Below are 18765 nucleotides of genomic sequence, written 5' to 3'. Positions count from 1 at the left end.
ATATATATATATATAATTTTTCCCAAATTACATGTAAAGACAAATTTTGACATCGATTTTTTAAAACTTCATGTTCCAAATTCTCTTCCTCTCTCCCTCTCCCCTAAGGCTTCCTTTCTTTGAAAGGGTCTCAGAGGGGCAGCTAGGTGGCATAGTGGATAGAGTACCCAGACCTGGAGTCAGGAGGACCTGAGTTCAAATACCACCTCAGACACTTACTAGTTGTATGCCCCTGGGCAAGTCACTTAACCTCCGAAGGAAGGAAAGAAAGGAAGGAAGGAAGGAAGGAAGGAAGGAAGGAAGGAAGGAAGGAAGGAAGGAAGGAAGGAAGGAAGGAAGGAAGAAAGAGTCTTAGACAGGTTGAAATATCTAGATGAAAGTATGTGTTAATAAATCAAGTAATAAGTATTCATGGAGCAACTACTCTGTACCCATAATTGAGCTGAGCACCAAAGGGAATGGACTTATCTTTGCCCTCAAAGAATTTATTATGTAGCTTGGGAAACGAAACCCGGAAACAGGAAAGGAAAAAACCAAAATACTTCACCTAGGGGCTGTAGGGACATTGAGTACTCAGAGAAGGCTGGAGTGGCCCCAAAACGACCATTTGGAAGAAGAGGATTCAGATACTCAGAGAGGAATAGGAAGGGCATTTTATGAATAATACCAGCCAAGAAGTGGAAGTGGAAATGGGCGTAGTTTGTAGATGGTGCAATGAGGAGATACATGACATTATGTGGATGTGTTCATAATAATAACTTATCTAAATATTTATTTATTTGTTCGGCATTTTATTTTTCCACAGCTGCATGTGACAACAACTTTTAAAATCCATTTTTTAAAACTTTGTGTTCCAAATTCTCTCTTTTCCTCCCTCCCCACCCCCTTTTGAGAAGGCAAGAAATTCAGTGTTATACATGTGTAGTCATGCAAAATATTTCTTTATCAGTCATGTTGTCAAAGAAAACAGACAAAAACCCCTCAAAAATAAAGTTAAAAAATTATGCTTCGATCTGTATTCAGACACTGTCAGTTCTTTGTCTGGGGATGGATAGCATTTTCCATCATTAACCTTTTAGAGTCGTCTTGGATCATTGTATTTCTGGGAAGAGCTATGCCATTCACAGCTGGTCATCTTGCAATATTGCTGTTACTTTGAACACAGTACATTTCACTTTGTATCAACTCATGTAAGTCTCTCTGGGTTTAAATATTTATCTATAGGTATACCAGTGCAATCCATGTGGTTTATTTCATTGGACCCTCCTAATCTTATGTGTTAGACACTAGAGCTCTTCTTACACACATTTAACAGATGAAGCAGTAGAGTTTCAGAGACTTTAAATGACTAGCTCTTGGTCACATAGCTCAAAAGTCTCCAAAATGAGATTCAAAGCCAGGACTTCCTGCGTCCAAATAAGTCCAAGGCTCTAGCTACAAAACCACATTGCCCCGGACTATATTGGAGGGTGAGGAAAAATTAGTCTGGTTAATGAAAGCAGGAACAGTTTTTTAGGGAGACCTTGAGAGCTTGACAAAGGAGTTTGGACTTGGTTCAGTAGGCAGCCTGGAGCCCTTAGAATTTCTTGAGCAAGGGAGTGGCATGTGACAGTGATGAGTCATCAGGTGGTAGTGCAGAGACATGACTGAAGAGGGGAGACCCTGGGAGGAAGCATGCAGGCACAGAGGAGCTGAGACACTTCTACCTTTGAAAGTATCAGTTTCCGTGAACAGATGCGATTGCTCTCCTCTCAACATAAGGTGGGTTCTTTGGGGGACACAATAGAGGTTTCTCCTGCTCCCATTCTTGTGAGACTCAGCTTAGAGAGGCTATTCTGAGGTGCCTTTCAGAGAAGTATAGAGCCGTCTCCGTCACTTGTGTAGCTAGTAACGCTGAAACTGATGATAGTACTTCTCGCTTGTGAGCATCTGCCGAGAGAACTGACTACTGGCATCACGGCTACACAGGATGGACAGGCACTTCCTATATAAGTGATAAAGGTATTTCCTGAATTTTTCACCAGCAAAAGCATAGATAAAGGGATTAAGGCAGCAGTGGATGAAGGCAATTGTTTCTGTCACATTCATGGCGAGCCTCATGTCCTTCTTCAGTTCACAACTATCAAAGAAGTTGTAGTATTTGAGCGTTTCCAGGAAAATCATGACATTGTAAGGTGTCCAGAAGAGGAAAAAGACAATCACCACCACCAATATCAGCTTGATCGTCCTTGTCTTTTTGTGGTTTTTGCAAGAAAATATTGTCCGGATGATCCCAAAGTAACAGTAGCACATGATGAGAAGCGGGACCATAAAGCCAAGGAAATTTGTTTCCACATTCTGGAGCACAGGCCAGATATCCTGAAGAACGTCAGGGTAATTTCCAGACACTCATGGTCCACTTGTTCAGTGAACATAACTGGGGGGTGGCAACGAGGATGGCTGACGCCCAGACTCCGAGACTGACTATGACCCCATGTTGGACCGTCCTGCTGTTAAGGAGTTGGCTGCTAGGACTATAGCCAATATCTGTCGATGCTTATGATAGTTATAAAGAAGATGCCACTGAAGTAGCCAATAAAGTAGAAGGCGGTGATGAGCTTGCATAAGGCATTGTTGAAGCCCTGCTCATTGAGCATATAGTGAGTCCAGAAGGGAAGGGTTGCCACAAAGAGCAGGTCAGATAATGCCAGGTTGAGGAGGTAAATATCCGTGATGCTTTTGTGTTTGCTGCTGTTGGTGAGCGCAAGGACCACCAGCAGGTTCCCCACCAGGCCAAAGGCAAAGACGAGGGAGTAGAGAGTAGGCAAGAAGATGATCCCAAAGTCCAAGATGTCCGTATGGTCACAGGCGATGGGAAAGTTTTCGTAGTTGTACGAGAATGTTGTTGATTCAGGAGTTGTTTCGGGCATGGTGAAGAGCAGGTAACTGAGGAAATAAAAAAACCATCCGATTAGCCACGGGGAGACAAAACCCAAAGCAGCAGCTACTTCACCATCACCAGCTACAACTCAACAATCAGATCCTGCTACCACTGGCTGCTACGAGTGCAGCATCTGTGACTACAGACCCAAGTCCTTCCCCCGCCTTGGATCCCACCCCTATAACTACAGCTGTCACTTCAACACCAGCTGCAGCAGCTTGTGAACCTAAACCTCCTAGAGTTCCTAAGGAAGAGAAACCAGCAGAGAAGCCAGTAGAAGCTCCTCTTGAGGGGCAGCTAGGTGGCGCAGTGGATAGAGCACTGGCCCTGGAGTCAGGAGGAACTGAGTTCAAATCTGGCCTCAGACACTTAACACTTACTAGCTGTGTGACCCTGGGCAAGTCACTTAACCCCAATTGCCTTACCAAAAACCAAAAACAACAACGACAAAAAAACCCCCAAATGTCAGTGAATTTTTGCTTATGTGACCCATAAATTAATTCTGAAGGACATCACTTATATTAGGTCAGCTGTTCTTATTAAAAAATCATGTTTTTCTTTGTAATAAAGCTGCCTGTATCCTAAAAAAAAGATAAATAATCTTGCAAACCTCAATGATTGTATTGTTATTCTTCCTCTAGTCTCAGTACAGTACAATAATAATTGATGTGCATCATTTTTGCCCATGAAAGGGTTAAGTGTACTCTGTTTAAGGTTGGGATAAAATATTTGATAGTTATAGAGAGACTTCTATCTAAAATGGTTAATTTTTTTTTTTTACGGGCAATGGGGTTAAGTGACTTGCCTAGGGTCACACAGCTAGTAAGTGTTAAGTGTCTGAGGCCGGATTTGAACTCAGGAACTCCTGAATCCAGGGCCGGTGCTTTATCCACTGTGCCACCTAGCTGCTCCCTAAAATGGTTAATTTTTTAAAACTGATATTTCACATGGTGAGCTTCAGTTATCCAGAAAATTAGCATATGTGAAGCACTTCATTTCTCTGAGACTGAATAAATGAAGACCTAATTTTTAAAAAATCTGAAGTCCTATAACTGCATTTGCCATTTTTTTTTTTTTGGCAGGGCAATGGGGGTCAAGTGACCTGCCCAGGGTCACACAGCTAGTAAGTGTCAAGTGTCTGAGGCCAGATTTGAACTCAGGTACTCCTGAATTCAGGGCCGGTGCTTTATCCACTGCGCCACCTAGCTGCCCCTTGCATTTGTCAATTTAACAAGGATAGTCCTTTGGATGAGGTACTTCAACATTTGTATTTGAATAGCTGTTAAATTGAATACCAATAAAATTGATTTCTTTTTTAAAAAAAACCTTCATTTTAATTTTTAATATTACCCCTAAATTCTGAATACAAAAGCTATCCCTTGTACAATAGATGAATGATAAAAAGGGCCAGGGGGAGGACACTTCAATAAAATCAATCAATGCATCACCTTTTAAATTTTTTCTTTTTTTCAAGAAAAGCAATTGACAAAAGAACCCATATACTTTGCGTCTAACCTAGAGAATATTTTGTGGGTCAAGTTTCTCATAATCCATCTCTATGCAGTGATTTCTTTTCTTTTCTTTTTATTTTTTGCAGGGCAATGAGGGTTAAGTGACTTGCCCAGGGTCACACAGTTAGTAAGTGTCAAGTGTCTGAGGCTGGATTTGAACTCAGGTCCTCCTGAATCCAGGGCCGGTGCTTTACCCACTGTGCCACCTAGCTGCCTTTCAGTGATTTCTTTTTTAAAGCCAAGAACTGACTATGTAATGATTGACTTTGCCCTGAGAGAGAACCTCCTGACAAGAGATACCTCCACTTTCTCTCTTAATTCTCCACTCTCTTCTTCTTCTTCTTCTTCTTCTTCTTCTTCTTCTTCTTTTTTGGAGGGGCAATGAGGGTTAAGTGACTTGCCCAGTGTCACACAGCTAGTAAGTGCCAAGTGTCTAAGGCCAGATTTGAACTCATGTTCTCCTGAATCCAAGGCTGGTGCTTTATTCATTCTGCCACGTAGCTGCCCCACTACTCTCTTCTTAACCCCTTACAATCTGACTTCCAACCTCATATTCCAAATGAAACTGCCCTACTCACAGTTACTAATGATCTCTCAGTTGCCAAATCCAATGGTCTTTTCTCAAAACCCATTCTTCTTGACCTCTCGGCAGCTTTCGATGTTATTAATCACCCTCTCCTCCATGATACTCTCTAGATTTGGGGGGACACCTTTCTCTCTTGGTTCTACTCTTTGATTCCTCTTTTTCCATCTCCTTTGCTGAATGCTCTTCCTAGTCACTCCCTCTAACCAGGGTTGTCCCTCAGGATTCTGCTCTGGGCCCTCTTCCCTTCCCCCTCTATACTACTTTACTTGGTGATCTCATCAGCTCCCATGGATTCAGGGTGATAATCATGATAATGATTCTCAAATCTACCTATCCTACCCCAATCTCTCTGTGGATTTCTAATCTTGCATCTCCAACTGCCGTTTAGGTATCTCAAACAGGACATCTAGTAGACGGCTTAAATTCAATATGTATAAAACAGAATTCAATATCTTTCCCTCTAAACCCTCCCCCTGCCACCCTCCTTCCCTATTACTATAAAAAGAAACACCATCCTCCCAGTCCCCAGGCTCACAAACTAGAAGTCTTCTGGATTCCTCACTGTCTCTCACCCCTCATATCCAAACTGCTGCCAAGGCCTGTGGACTTTACCTTTGTAAAATCTCTTGAATATGCCCCCGTCTCTCCCCTAACACCGCCAGCCCCACATAGTACAGGCCTTCATCAACTCACACTTGGACTGTTGCAATAGCTACTGGTGGGTCTGCCTGCCTCAGGTCTTACCCCACCCCACCCCCTTTACTCCAATCCATCCTTCATTCAGCCACTAAAGTGATTTTCTCTCTTTCCCTCTCTCCCTCTCTCTCCCTTCCTCCCTCTCTCTCCCTCTCTCCCTCTCTCTCTCCCTCCCTCCCTCCCTCCCTCTGTCTCCTTCCCTCCCTCCTTCTCTCTCTCTCTCTCTCTCTCTCTCTCTCTCTCTCTCTCTCTCTCTCTCTCAGTCTGTCTCACACATGAACACATTCAATAAACTCAATAATGCTCTACTGGGCATTTAAAGCCCTTCATAACCTAGCCTCTTCCTCCTCCCTTTCCAGGCTGCTTATGCCTTACTCCCCAATACATATTCTTTGATCAGTGACACTGACCTCCTGGCTGTTCCACAAAGAAGACATACCATCTCTCAGCTCTGGGAATTGTCCCCAGCTGCCTCCCATGCCTGGAATGCTCTCCCTCCTCCACTCCTAAGTACTGACCCTGGGGGGCAGCTAGGTGGTGTAGTGGATAAAGCACCAGCCCTGGGTTCAGGAGGATCTGAGTTCAAATCCAGTCTCAGACACTTGACTCATACTAGCTGTGTGACCCTGGGGAAGTCACTTAACCCTCATTGCCCCACCAAAAACAAACAAACAAACAAATACTGACCCTGGCTTCCTTTGAGTCCCAACTAAAATCTCCTATTTCACCGGAAATCTTCTCTAGCCCCTCTTAATTCCAGTGCCTTCCCTTTGTTAATCATTTCCTAATTATGCTACAGATAGCTTGTTTGTATAATATATCCTATATATTGCTTGTTGTCTCCCCCATTAGACTGTCAGCTCCTTGAGGGCAAGGAGTATCTCATGTCTCTTTTTGTATCCCCAGCACTTTATAGATGTGTGATAAATGTTTATTGATTGGTTGACACTTCATCTTCTTGCTTGGCTTTTCTTTTCCTAAATACACCACATGCTGGTTGACCTCAGAAACCCAGGGAACAACCTAGGCCTAGATCCTCCTTAGACTGTTTGGTTCTCACCCAAACCCAAATATCTGGCACTTTTCCCCACCGCCAAATACATATACGCAGAGCTGACAACTTGGTTAACTAGCCAGTTACTTTATTACATTAAAATTATTCAATTTGCAACTCACAGAGATGAAGTTGTTTCAGAATTTCTAAAATTAAGACTGAATCTTGGCTTCCTGAAGTGACCAGTGAGGGCTTAGCTCCAATCAGGGTCCACTACATTGCCTTACACTTAATAGATATTTATTTAATTGAATTGAATAAGTCCAATTGAGGAGTGCAGTGGATAGAACACTAGGCTTAGAATCAGGAAGACTTACCTTCCTGAGTTCAAATCCAACCTCAGACACTTACTAGCTGTGTGATCCTGGGCAAGTCACTTTACCTTGTTTGTCTCAGTTTCCTTAGCTATAAAATGAGCTGGAGAAAGAAATTGCAAACCACTCCAGTATCTCTGCCAAGAAAACCCCAAATGGAGTCACAAAGGGTCAGACAAGACTGAAAAATGACTGAACAAAAAATGTCTAATTAAATTTTACTAATAGGAACAGCCCTTTGGTATTGCTTGCTTTGTACTTCTCTCCCCTACCTTACACTCTTTTTTTTTGGGGGGGGGGGCGGGCAATGATGGTTAAGTGACTTGTCCAGGGTCACACAGCTAGTAAGTACCAAGTGTCTGAGGCCGAATTTGAACTCAGGCCCTCCTGAATCCAGGGCCAGTGTTTTATCCACTGTGCCACCTAGCTGTACCCCTTACACTCTTATCTATATTCCTTTCTTCTTATCTTTTCCTCTCCCCTTCTGCCTTCTTGACTTCACATAGCAGCTAGCTAGATGACCATGGATAAGGTCTCAGACATGGAATCAGGAAAGTTCAAATCTAGCCTCAGATACTTACTAGCAGTGACCATGAACAAGTCACTTAACCTCTGTATACCTCAGTTTCATTGTAAGTAAAATGGAATCAGGAAGACCTAAGTTCAAATATGGTCCCAGACATTTATTAGCTGTGAGACCCTGGACAACTCACTTAAACTGTCTGCCTCAGTTTCCTCATCTGTAAAATGGGTAATGTGGAAAATGAGCATAATAATAGTACCTATCTCCCAAGGCTGTTGGAAAGATAAAATGAAATTATATATGTAAAGTCCTGTGTAAGTCTTACATAAATCACTATTAGCACTCTTACTTAGGTCATTATTACACTGAATTTTGTATCATAGTTGTTTGTGTCTTCATTAACAACCTCCTAATAAGTTGTATGCTCTTCAAGGGCAGAGACTGTCTTATCTAATCTTTTGTCTTCTTCCTAGTTCCCATAATTGTGGTCTGCACCCAGTAGATACCTTGTGTGTGTATATTGAATTAAATTGTGGAATCGATGGGAAAGTGGGGATGACAAAATTCACCTGAAATATGGCCTATTGGAGAGTTTGTGATGGCGGGGAAAGAACACTGGTCCTGGAATGTGAAAGGTGGAGCACTTCAGGGACAGTGGGGATGGGCGCGGAATGCTTGTTTTTGTTGGGTGGTTCTTGGAAAAGGGTTCACTTTTTTTGGGGGTGGGTGGGACAATGAGGGTTAAGTGACTTGCCCAGGGTCACACAGCAAGTGCCTGATTCTGGATTTGAACTCAGGTCCTCTTTTATTCAGGGTCAGTGCTTTATCCACTGAGCCACCTAGCTGCTCCCGGGTTCACATTCTTGATCAACTAAATGAACTGCTTATGAAGTCCAAGGACCTGGATTCAAATTCTGCCTCTGACACTACCCATGTGACCTGGGGCAAATCATTAACCTCAGTTACCTTTTCTGTAAAATAAGGGAGTTGGACTAGATCACCTGTAAGGTCCATTTCAGGCAGCGAGGTGGCATGGTGGGTAGAGCACCAGGCCTGAAGTCAGGAAGACTCATCTTCCTTAGTTCAAATCTGGCCTTACATACTTTCTTGCTGTGTGACCTTGAACAAGTCATTTCACCCTGTTTGCCTCAATTTCCTCATCTGTAAAATGAGCTAGAGAAGGAAATAGCAAACCACTCCAGTGTCAAGAAAACCCCAAATGTGGTTACAAAGTGTCAGGCATGACTGAAAACGATTGAACAGCTGTATATAGATCTATGATAAAATTCCTTTTAAAGCAAATGAATGAATGAGTAAACAAACAAACAAACAAACAAAACTGCGCAATGTGCCAGGCTTCACTAGAGGCTTTAATGTAAAAAGTCATTTAAAAACCTGGCAAATGGGGGCAGCTAGGTGGCACAGTGGATAAAACACCAGCCCTGGATTCAGGAGGACCCGAGTTCAAATCCAGTTTCAGACACTTGACACTTATGGCAAAGATACTGGAATGGTTTGCCATTTCCTTCTCCAGACCATTTTACAGATGAGGAAACTGAGGCAAATGATTTGCCCAGGGTAGCAGAGCAAGGATGGATTTGAACTCAGGAAAATGAGTTTTCCTGACTCCAGGGCTGTCATTCTATCCACTGCACCACCTAGCTGCCCAATAGGGATTTTAGTTGGGAACGAATCAAGTCGTTCAGTACCCTCAGGCATCTCTCAAAAATAGATAGATTTTCAAGGTAGGTGATGATCTGTCTTGGGTAGAAGGAGTTCTGTCCCCAGGATTTCCCCACGGCAAGGAAGTCAGAGATTGAGATCAAGAAAAGAAAACTACTGCAATCAGTGAGTCTAGTGTGATTTATTAATCTGATTTGGAGTGAGAAGATTAGAGAAAGGAAGAAATTCCCATTGTTTGCCATGGAAATAGCTCTGACTTTAGAGTCACAACATCTGGGTTTGATTCCTCATTCCCTTTGAGCCTTAGTTTCCTCATTTGTGAAATAGACACGAAGTCCCTACTCCAGATTGACTTTATGAGTGAAATGCCTTAGAAACGTGAGCCATTTCTATTGTCTTGAGGGTTCGAGGAAAATAAGCTGGGAATGTTGAAGAGGCCCTGCAGGAATCTGGACACTGAGAACTAGAGAAAGGAGGAGGAGGGTAAGAGCAGACCAGAAGCCTTAGTGAGTAATCCTATTCACTCACAAATGTACTAGAGAAAGTGCCCATGATCTCTCCGTGAAAAGCAAGTTGGTTGAAAAGGGAAAACACCATTGCCAAGTAATATAAGGAAATTATTCAAATTTATAGTAATAAGAGTCATGCCCCAATTAGTAACTGGTGAAAGGATATGAACAGGAAGAGATCCAAGCTAGCTCTAGCCTGATGAAAAAATGTTCCAGATTCACTCATAATTAGAGAAATGCAAATTAAAGTAACTTTGAGTTTCCACATTATCCATTAGATGGGCAAAGTTAACAAAGATGGAAAATGACAAATATTGGAGGGGCTGTCCTAAAATGGGTCTCTTAATGCATTGTTGGTGGAGCTGTGCATCAGTCTGGCCATTCTGGAAAGCAATTTGGAACTCTGCCCCAAACATCATTAACCTGTGTGTTTGACTTAGCAATCCTGGATCTTACATTAGTAAGGCTAAAATATTAGCTTGGGCTCGTATTAGTTGGAAAACCTGAAGTGATTTGGGGTTTGCATAAGGGATGCTGAGGAAAGGGTCTAGGATCAGATCAGATCTGGGCATGGGAAGTTTCAGTGTCAATGGGAAGCATCCGAGGAGTCACAGGGAGGGAGCGAATAGACCTAAACTGTCCCTGGGGTGGGTGGGGGGAAACAACTGCTCAAAGTCAAGGCTGGTATCATACCAACCAAATGTTCATGTCTTGCTATTTTTACTCTTCTGATTACTCATTCCCTATTACCCAGTGAGATTCTAGCACAGTGGAGGGAGACATATTTAATCAGGGATGAGTAATTTAGGGTGTGACCAAGGGCACCTCAAACCTTCCCCTATTTGTGTTGCTTCCCATAACCCCTCAGCTTCAATCCAAAGGCTAAATGTGCTCATGGTGGTAGCCAAATCAGCCAGAGAGCCAAGAAGGACCAGATTCAATTTCCAGTTGTGAAGCTTATTTTCCAGTTGCCTCTTGAACTAATTTTGGATGGCTTGGGAGAGATAAAAGTAAGATAATGACAGCAGTAGCCACCCATCTTTCTAAAGCATGGTGATTGACACGGTACTTCCTTCACAACAGCCTTGGGAAACCACACTGATCTATTTGTTCCTTTCACATGATGCTATAGCTCTCCTGTTGGGGTCCCTCTTTTTCTCCCACCTCTTAGCTTCCTCGGATTCCTTCGGGACTGCAATATAGTAATACTTGGCTAGCAGGCATTATGTCATTTGATACTCATATCAGTCCTGTGAGGTAAGTGGCAGTTAGGTGGTACAATGGGTAGAAAGCTGGGCCTGGAGTGAGGAAGACCTTGAATTCAAAGGCAACTTCAGATACTTAGTAGCTGTATGACCCTGGCCAAATCGCTTAATTCCATTTGCCTCAGTTTCCTCATCTGTAAAGTGAACTGAAGAAGAAAATGGCTAACGCTTCCCTCCAGTATCTTTGCCAAGAAAGCCCTAAATGAGGCCACAAAGAGTTAGACACAACTGACAATGACTGAACAACCACCATTATTACTATAATTTGTAAAATGGGGGTAATCATAGCATCTGCTTCCCAGGATTGTTGTGTGGATCGAATGAGATGAGTGTCAAGCGCTTAGCACAATGTCTGACACACAGTAGGTGCTATGTAAAAGTTGTTATTATTGTTCCCCTTTAGCAACAGACTGAGAGATCACACAGTTGGCAGGTATCTGAGGAGGGAATCATAATTCAGATTTCCTGACTCTGCATCCAGTGCTTTAGCCCCCACCCCAAGCTGTGGTAAGTGGCATAAAATAGGAACAAAAATGCAATGGGAGCCTAGAAAAGGAAGGGGCTAGGATCTGGGACTTGGAGGCAAATCAGGGACAGCTCAGTCTGAGCCTTGAACAGGCAGGAGGAGAAATTCTGAACAGGTCCAGTTAATGTCGGTCCATTATTCAGTGACTGTAATTTTACAGACTCCCTAATTTTTTTTTTCAGCAGGGCCATGAGGGCTAGGTGACTTTCCCAGGGTCACACAGCTAGTAAGTGTCAAATGTCTGAGGCTGGATTTGAACTCAGGTCCTCCTGAATCCAGGGCCAGTGCTTTATCTACCGTGCCACCTATCTGCCCCTGAGACTCCCTATTCTTTCTCTACCTGTTTCCTCAGTGTGGCATATCATCTTGGCCATCCTGAACATGGTATTTTCACAAGATGTTATTTGGCAACTAATGGGTCCTCTGAACATGCAGGATAATAGTTTCTTGAATGCTTCCTGTTTTGTGTTTTGGGGTCAGTCCTTCATCCTTTCTCCTCAATTTCCTTCCTTCTCATCATCCCTTCCCTTTCTCCCCTCATTTTCTGCCTTGTAAATTATCGTTTAAGATGGCCAGGTTTCAATGACTTATTGGAACTCTGAAATTTCCCTTCCCACCCCAACCTTTTCTAAGCTCAGCTGCCAGCTCATTAGGTCAGGACTGCCTAGCTTTATGGTGTGTGTGTGTGTGTGTGTGTATCAATCAGATCTATGATCTCACTGGCACAGAAAGTTCCCCATGAGGAATTTCCTTAAGTAATGCCAATGAGCACCTGTTCTGTAACATTCGGGAAAGGCAGCATGGTATAGCAGATAGACTACTGAACTGGGAGCCAGGAGATGGAAGTTCAAATCCTGCCTCAGAACTTTACTGTGTGATCCTGGGTAAGTCATAAAACTCAGCCTCAGTTTCCAACATCTGTAAAATGGGATAATCACATCCCCTCCCTTTTGTTGTGAGGATCAAATGAAATACTCCCTTGAAAGCACTTTGCAAATCTTAAATACTGTATAAATGCTAGGTGGATAATATTATTATCTTAGAGTGTTGCCTAGGACACATCATCAAGCAGTGATTAGGTGCCAGAGGTAGGATTAGAACTCTGGTCTTTTTGCCTTCCAAGGCCAACTCTCTATACACTTTACCCCATTTTTTCTTCTTGTAGCCCACACACTATAGATGCTCAAATAAACCCCAGTTACCTAGTGCTAGCTAGCAATGCTCCTAAGTCCTCCCAATCATAAGTTTTGGTGTCTTCTCTCTTGTCTGACATTTAAGGCAAACCAACATTACTCATCATGTCAAACATCCCTCCTCTATTCCTCAGGTTAGATACAGAATCTCATTCTCTTACCTTGAGCCACTTCCAAAGGAAACGTCTTTGCTGGCAAACCAGCTCCTGTCAGCAGCCCAACCTCTGTCCAGAGAAAAGTATCTCCCTTTTCTTCCAGTTGTTGTAGCAGCCCTTGTGAAAGTAGCCAATAAGCGTTCTGCAGGGAAACTCATGGTTTCCTGTGAGGTATGCTCAACGGAAGGGCTCCTATCCAAGCCTTAGAAAGGGTACAGATTCTAAGAGTGAAGTCAGGCAAAAGGCTGAGATGCTGGCCAGTCTTTAGGCATCCGTGGCAAGCAAGTATATGACAGTGGAGTCAAACTCAGAAAGAAAAATCCATGCATAAAAAAATCCTGCAGTTTGCAGATTAACTTAGAAAAACACATTTTAACACCATCTGTGTTCTGTTACATTTTTATGTATTTTGTCAAATATTTCCCAATTACATTTTAATCTCAATTACAATTTTAATAGGGGCAGTTAGGTGGTATGGTGGACAGAGCACTGACCCTGAAATTGGGAGGACCTGAGTTCAAATCCAGCCTCAGACACTTACTAGCTGTGTGATCCTGGGCAAGTCACTTAACTTCAATTGCCTCAAACATCCAGGTCCATCTCCACTCATCCTGATGTATATCTTACCACTGGACCCAGATGGCTCTAGAGGAGAGAGTGAGGCTTGTAACTTTGCACAGCCCTGCCTCACTTAAATCCAATTAACTGTAAGTTATGACATTACCCCGATATCATGGTCCCAGAACCGAAGGACAAACAACAACATTTTAATCTGGGTTGGCCTCGCTTGTGGGCTAAAGGTGGTGTGCTTGACATGTCTGACTTGGTGGTTAGAATCCTGAATTTGGAGTCAAGAAGATCTGAGTTTGAATCCTGTCTCATACACTTTAGTACCTGTGTGACCTTGGGCAAGACTCTCTGGGTTTTACCTTTGTGAGCCTCAGTTTCTTCATCTGTAAAAGGGGTAGGCTGGACTTGATGAGCTCTGTAATTCCAATTCTAAATCTATATGATTCTATTAGATCATAAATTCTACATAGAAAACTTGTCTTTTGGGATATTCCTTTCCAGTTGACACTGATCCTCCTCCTTTAGGGTCCTGGTAGCTGGCATATCTCTCTTTCTTTTGGAATGGGAGGGGATGCAGCTCCTACAATAGGTGGGGGCAAAGCTATACTCAGCTGCCTGTGCCCTCAGCCAACTATCTGCTTCCTACACACACCCTGTCTGATCCCACTGTCTCCTCGTTGCTTTCCCCCTCCTTCCACTTGCCTACTCTGCCAGGGAGACCTGGGTTACTCCAGAATGGGAAAGGCAAATCACTCAATCTTTCTGTACCTCAGTTTCCTCATCTGTAAAATGAAAGCTGTTGGAACAGATAGCTTCTTGGTTCTCTTCTCCTTCTCTGATTCTTTCAGATTATGAATAAAGACTCTCTGAGGTCTCTCCCAGGGCAGCTAGGTGGTGCAGTGGATAAAGCACCAGGCTTGGAGTCAAGAGGACTTGAGTTCAAATCTGGCCTCAGATACGTAAAACTGGCTGTATGATCCTGGGCAAGTTTCTAAACCCTGTTTGCCTCAGTTTCCTCATCTGTCAAATGAATTAGAGAAGGAAGTGGCAAACCACTCCAGTATCTCTGTCAAGAAAACCCCAAAATGGGGTCACGAAAAGTCGGACATGACTAAGCAACCAAAAAAAAAAAGTTCTCTCTTCTGCTTTATCCAGTCTTAACATTTATATATCCTGAGTGAAGGAGTGGTTGTAACAAAATCATGCCATTATTTTTCTATGTTTCATTCATTCCACAAATATGTATAGAATACAAGCTATTGTGCTAAGTGAGATGAAGGAGTCAAAGAAACAGGTTAGATTGTTGCCCTCAAGGAAATAACAATCTTGTTAAGATTTCTGACCATGAAACTTCTCTCTGGGAGGACGCACATGCACACAGACACACACACAGACACACACAGACACACACACACAAACACACACAACTAAAGAGTTGAGTTAAATAATGGAAGCTCATGTTTGAAAAGTTCTGGATGAGAGGTTTCAAATTCAATTCCAAATCAAGTTCAATAAGCATTAATTCAGTGTCTACTACTATCAATCAACAAGCATTTATTTAACACCTACTATGACAGTCATTGTGCTGATTCCTGGGGATACAGAGATCAAAAGCAAACCATCCATCTAAAGTTCTTTAAGGTCAGGGGGACCTTCTTGAAGGACACAAGACTATCATGGACTTGAAGGTTAAGTTGGGTTTTGGATGTAATTGGAGTAGAAAACATTTTCTTTTTTTTTTTTAGTGAGGCAATTGGGGCTAAGTGACTTGCCCAGGGTCTGGTGCTCTATCCACTGACTCCAGGCCTGGTGCTCTATCCACTGCTCTACCTAGCTGCCCCCATAGATAAAATTTTAATGATAGCTCTCAAATAGATATCGATTTATTAAGTGATTTTCATCTAGCAATCCTGTAAAAAAGGTAGTTAAAATATTATTACCAAACCCATTTTTTAAATGACAAAGTGAGCTCAAAGATGGTAATTGACTTGCCCAAGTAAGTAACTATGATAGGAAAACCAAGACTTGAACCTGTGGAAATTTATTTTCATTTGGGAACCCTACCTTTAGGCTGAGATTAGAAAGCCTTAGGCCCTCAGGGTCTCTTCTGTGTGGGAGGGGCTGGTGCCCCTCCCCCTCTTCTTCAGCTGAACCAATAAGCCCCGTGGGCTGTATAAGAGGCCAGGTTAGACAGCTGGGGGGGAAAAGCCCCCAGTTCCCTCCGACCTGAGTGGAGGTATCCAAGAGATCCTGGGCTTGTCCAGGCTGGGCTCTGGTGTAGCACATGAGGCTCGAGCACACCCCCCCCCCCCCACCAGCTGCAGACCTGGCTGGAGGATTAGCTTGGTCTGTGGGGGCACAGAAAGCCCCAAGATTTGAGTGGAAAGAAGAAAAGGTATATATAGACCTGGGAGTTAGACTCAGGGAGGGCTACTGACTAGATTAGAAAGGGTTGGAGATAGAGAGACAGGAGGACTAGATTACAAAGGCGGCAGACTAGAGACGGGGCTACAAGGATGCCAGAGAAGACGGGAAGGACTAGGAGCAGAGAAAAGAGAGGCCAAAGGGCAGACTGATGGAGCAGACAGACAGAAGGTCAGTGAGAGAGAAACACAGGGGTTCAGTGGTGGCAGTAAGGAGAGGAAACTTAGAAGCAAGGGGATTTACAAAGTGAAAGGGGCTCGGAGTTAGAATAAAGGACCTGAGTGCTCTAAGGCAAGAGGCGGTTAAGGCCCTTATTGTATTAAAGAAGTTTGAGGCGCAGCAGGTGAGAAAGAGACGCAGTGGAAAGAGGCGCACTGCAATGCAGTCAGGTTGTACATTTTATTTCCCTGTATTCTTAATTTTAAATAGTATCTCATAAATAAACTCTGCTTTGATTATTTAGTAAAAAGGCTTCTTAATATTTTGCTTATCAATTTGGGAGTGGAGCAATGTGGTGGAACTTTATAAATGGCCATATTAAATTAATAGCAGTCAGATAGCAAACAGTCAAAAATCCCCAGATTAGTCCTCCAGTCAGATTAGCCCCCAAATTATCCTGAGTCATCAAAAATATCCTACATTTGAATGGCGAACACGAAGGGACTTATGGCCCAATTGTAATTTTTCTAAACATATTTTTTCATATACTCATAATTTTTTATAAGTACAGTTCTCATAAATTTTTCCAGGTTAGTTATAGTTAATAATTATTTTTTTTTACAAACCCACAATCTCATGACTTCAGGCTTAGTGTTCTTTCCCTCAGACTCATATTGCCTTATAGAGACACAAGATGCACAAAGACAAGGAGACAGGAATCAGCAGGGCATGTTTGAGGGATCACTGAGTAGAAAATCTGATAGGGCAGAGAATTCTTAATAGGGAACACTGGAAGTAAATTTAGAAATTAAGGGTGCACAGATTTGTTTTTTGTTTTTTGTTTTATTTAGTGAGGCAATTGGGGTTAAGTGACTTGCCCAGGGTCACACAGCTAGTAAGTGTTAAGTGTCTGAGGCCAGATTTGAACTCAGGTACTCCTGAATCCAGGGCCGGTGCTCTATCCACTGCACCACCTAGCTGCCCCACGGGCGCACAGATTAAGAGCAGGGAATTTAGAAGCTATCGATGCTACCTTTTTGTTTTACAGATGAGGAAAATGAGATGCAGAGGTTAAATGACTTGCCCAAGGTCATGAAGCTAGCAAGTATCTGAAGCAGAATTTGAACCCAGATTTTCCTGACTCCAAGTCCAATGCTCTATTCACTACTCCATACTCCCTCCAGGTTGGTACCACATTTCTGAGAGAACTTAACCACCAAGCAAAGGAATTTGGACTTTTTTTTTTCATTGGCACTGGAGAACCATTGAAGGTTTGATTATAGGAAAATGTCATTTACTAGTTGTGTGACCATAGGCAAGGCACTTAATCACCATGAGCCTCAGTTTCCTCATCTGTAAAATGGGAATGATATAAAAATAGTACCTTCCTCACATGGCTCCTATAAGGAAACACAATCATGAATGCAAAGTGTTTTTTAAAAAACCCATTAAAGTGCTATTGTGAAAATTTATTTTGATTTGGGGACCCTACCTTTAGGCTGAGATTAGAAAGCCTTAGGCCCTCAGGGTCTCTCCCCCCTCCTCCTCAGCTTCAGCTGAGTGAAAAAGCCCCGTGGGCTATACAAGACGCCAGGTCAGACAGCTGGGGGGATAAAAAGCCCCCAGCTCCCTCCGACCTGAGAGTAGCTATTTGAAAGATAGCCTGTGCTGAGGCACATGAAGTGGGAGTGCACCCCCCACCCAAACCAGCCGCAGCCCTGGCTGGCAGATTAGCTTGGTCTGTGGGGGCGAAGGAAGTCCCGATATTTGAGTGGAGAGAAGAAAAAGTATATATAGACCTGGGAGTTAGACAGCAGGAGGAGGATCAAGGAGGGGCTGACTAGAGGAGGACAGACTAGATAGACAAGATTAGGAGGGGCTGACTAGAGGGGAGCTTGGACAAGGATGGAGGAGAGTTCGGTTCGGAAAAGGAGAGATGGGGCTGACAAGGTTACAGGCCTTAATACAAACCAGGGAAAGTGTAACCTGCCCTGAGGCCGGAGGCGGCTAAGGCCCTTATTGTTTTCAAGAAGTTCCAAGCACAGCAGGTGGGAAAGAGACCACAGAAAAGCAGTCAGGTTGTACATTTTATTTTCTTGTATTCTTAATTTTAAATAGTATCTCATAAATAAACTCTGCTTTGATTATTTGGTTAAGAGGCTTCTTAATATTTTGTTTATCAATTTGGGAGTGAGCAGTGGTGGTGGAACTTATAACGGCCCACGTTAAATTAACGAAGTCAGATAGCCAAAGAGTCAAAAGTCCCCAGTTTAGTCCTTCAGTCAGCTTCAGCCCCCAAATTAGCCCTAGTTAACAAAAATATTTTACACTATGTAAACCTCCCCTTTATTGTTATTATTACTATTATCATCATTATCATTATCATTATTATTATTATTATTGGCCTAGAAGACATATGGTAGAGGAAAAAAAGAATGGATTAGATATGAGAGCTACTGGGACAAGGAAGGAAGGAAACAAGTATTTATTAAGCATCTACTGTATGCCAGGAACTGAGCTAATCATTTCATAAATATTATTGCACGTGATCCTCACAACAACCCTGGGAGGTAGGTGCCATTATTAACTATTTGACAGTTGAGGGAATTAAGGTAGACACAGCTTTAAGTGACTTGTGTAGGATCACACAGCCAGTAACATCTAAGGCCAGAAGGGA

The 18765-nt window shown here is 42.9% G+C and overlaps 1 protein-coding gene across 1 annotated transcript; it reads right to left on the bottom strand.

Annotated features, from left to right (window-relative positions):
- Positions 1-986: 986 nt before the first annotated feature.
- On the bottom strand, positions 987-2975 carry CX3CR1 (C-X3-C motif chemokine receptor 1). Its single transcript, XM_043968154.1, is given in 6 exon segments — positions 987-1935; positions 1937-2384; positions 2387-2416; positions 2419-2496; positions 2499-2522; positions 2525-2975. Coding segments are annotated over 6 exon segments (1053 nt in total). The 5' UTR covers positions 2910-2975; the 3' UTR covers positions 987-1847.
- Between the last annotated feature and the right edge of the window lie 15790 nt (positions 2976-18765).

Source organism: Dromiciops gliroides, chromosome 5 (genome assembly GCF_019393635.1).
Source record: "Dromiciops gliroides isolate mDroGli1 chromosome 5, mDroGli1.pri, whole genome shotgun sequence".
Lineage (NCBI taxonomy): Eukaryota > Metazoa > Chordata > Mammalia > Microbiotheria > Microbiotheriidae > Dromiciops > Dromiciops gliroides.
This window is presented reverse-complemented; position numbering and strand designations above follow the sequence as displayed.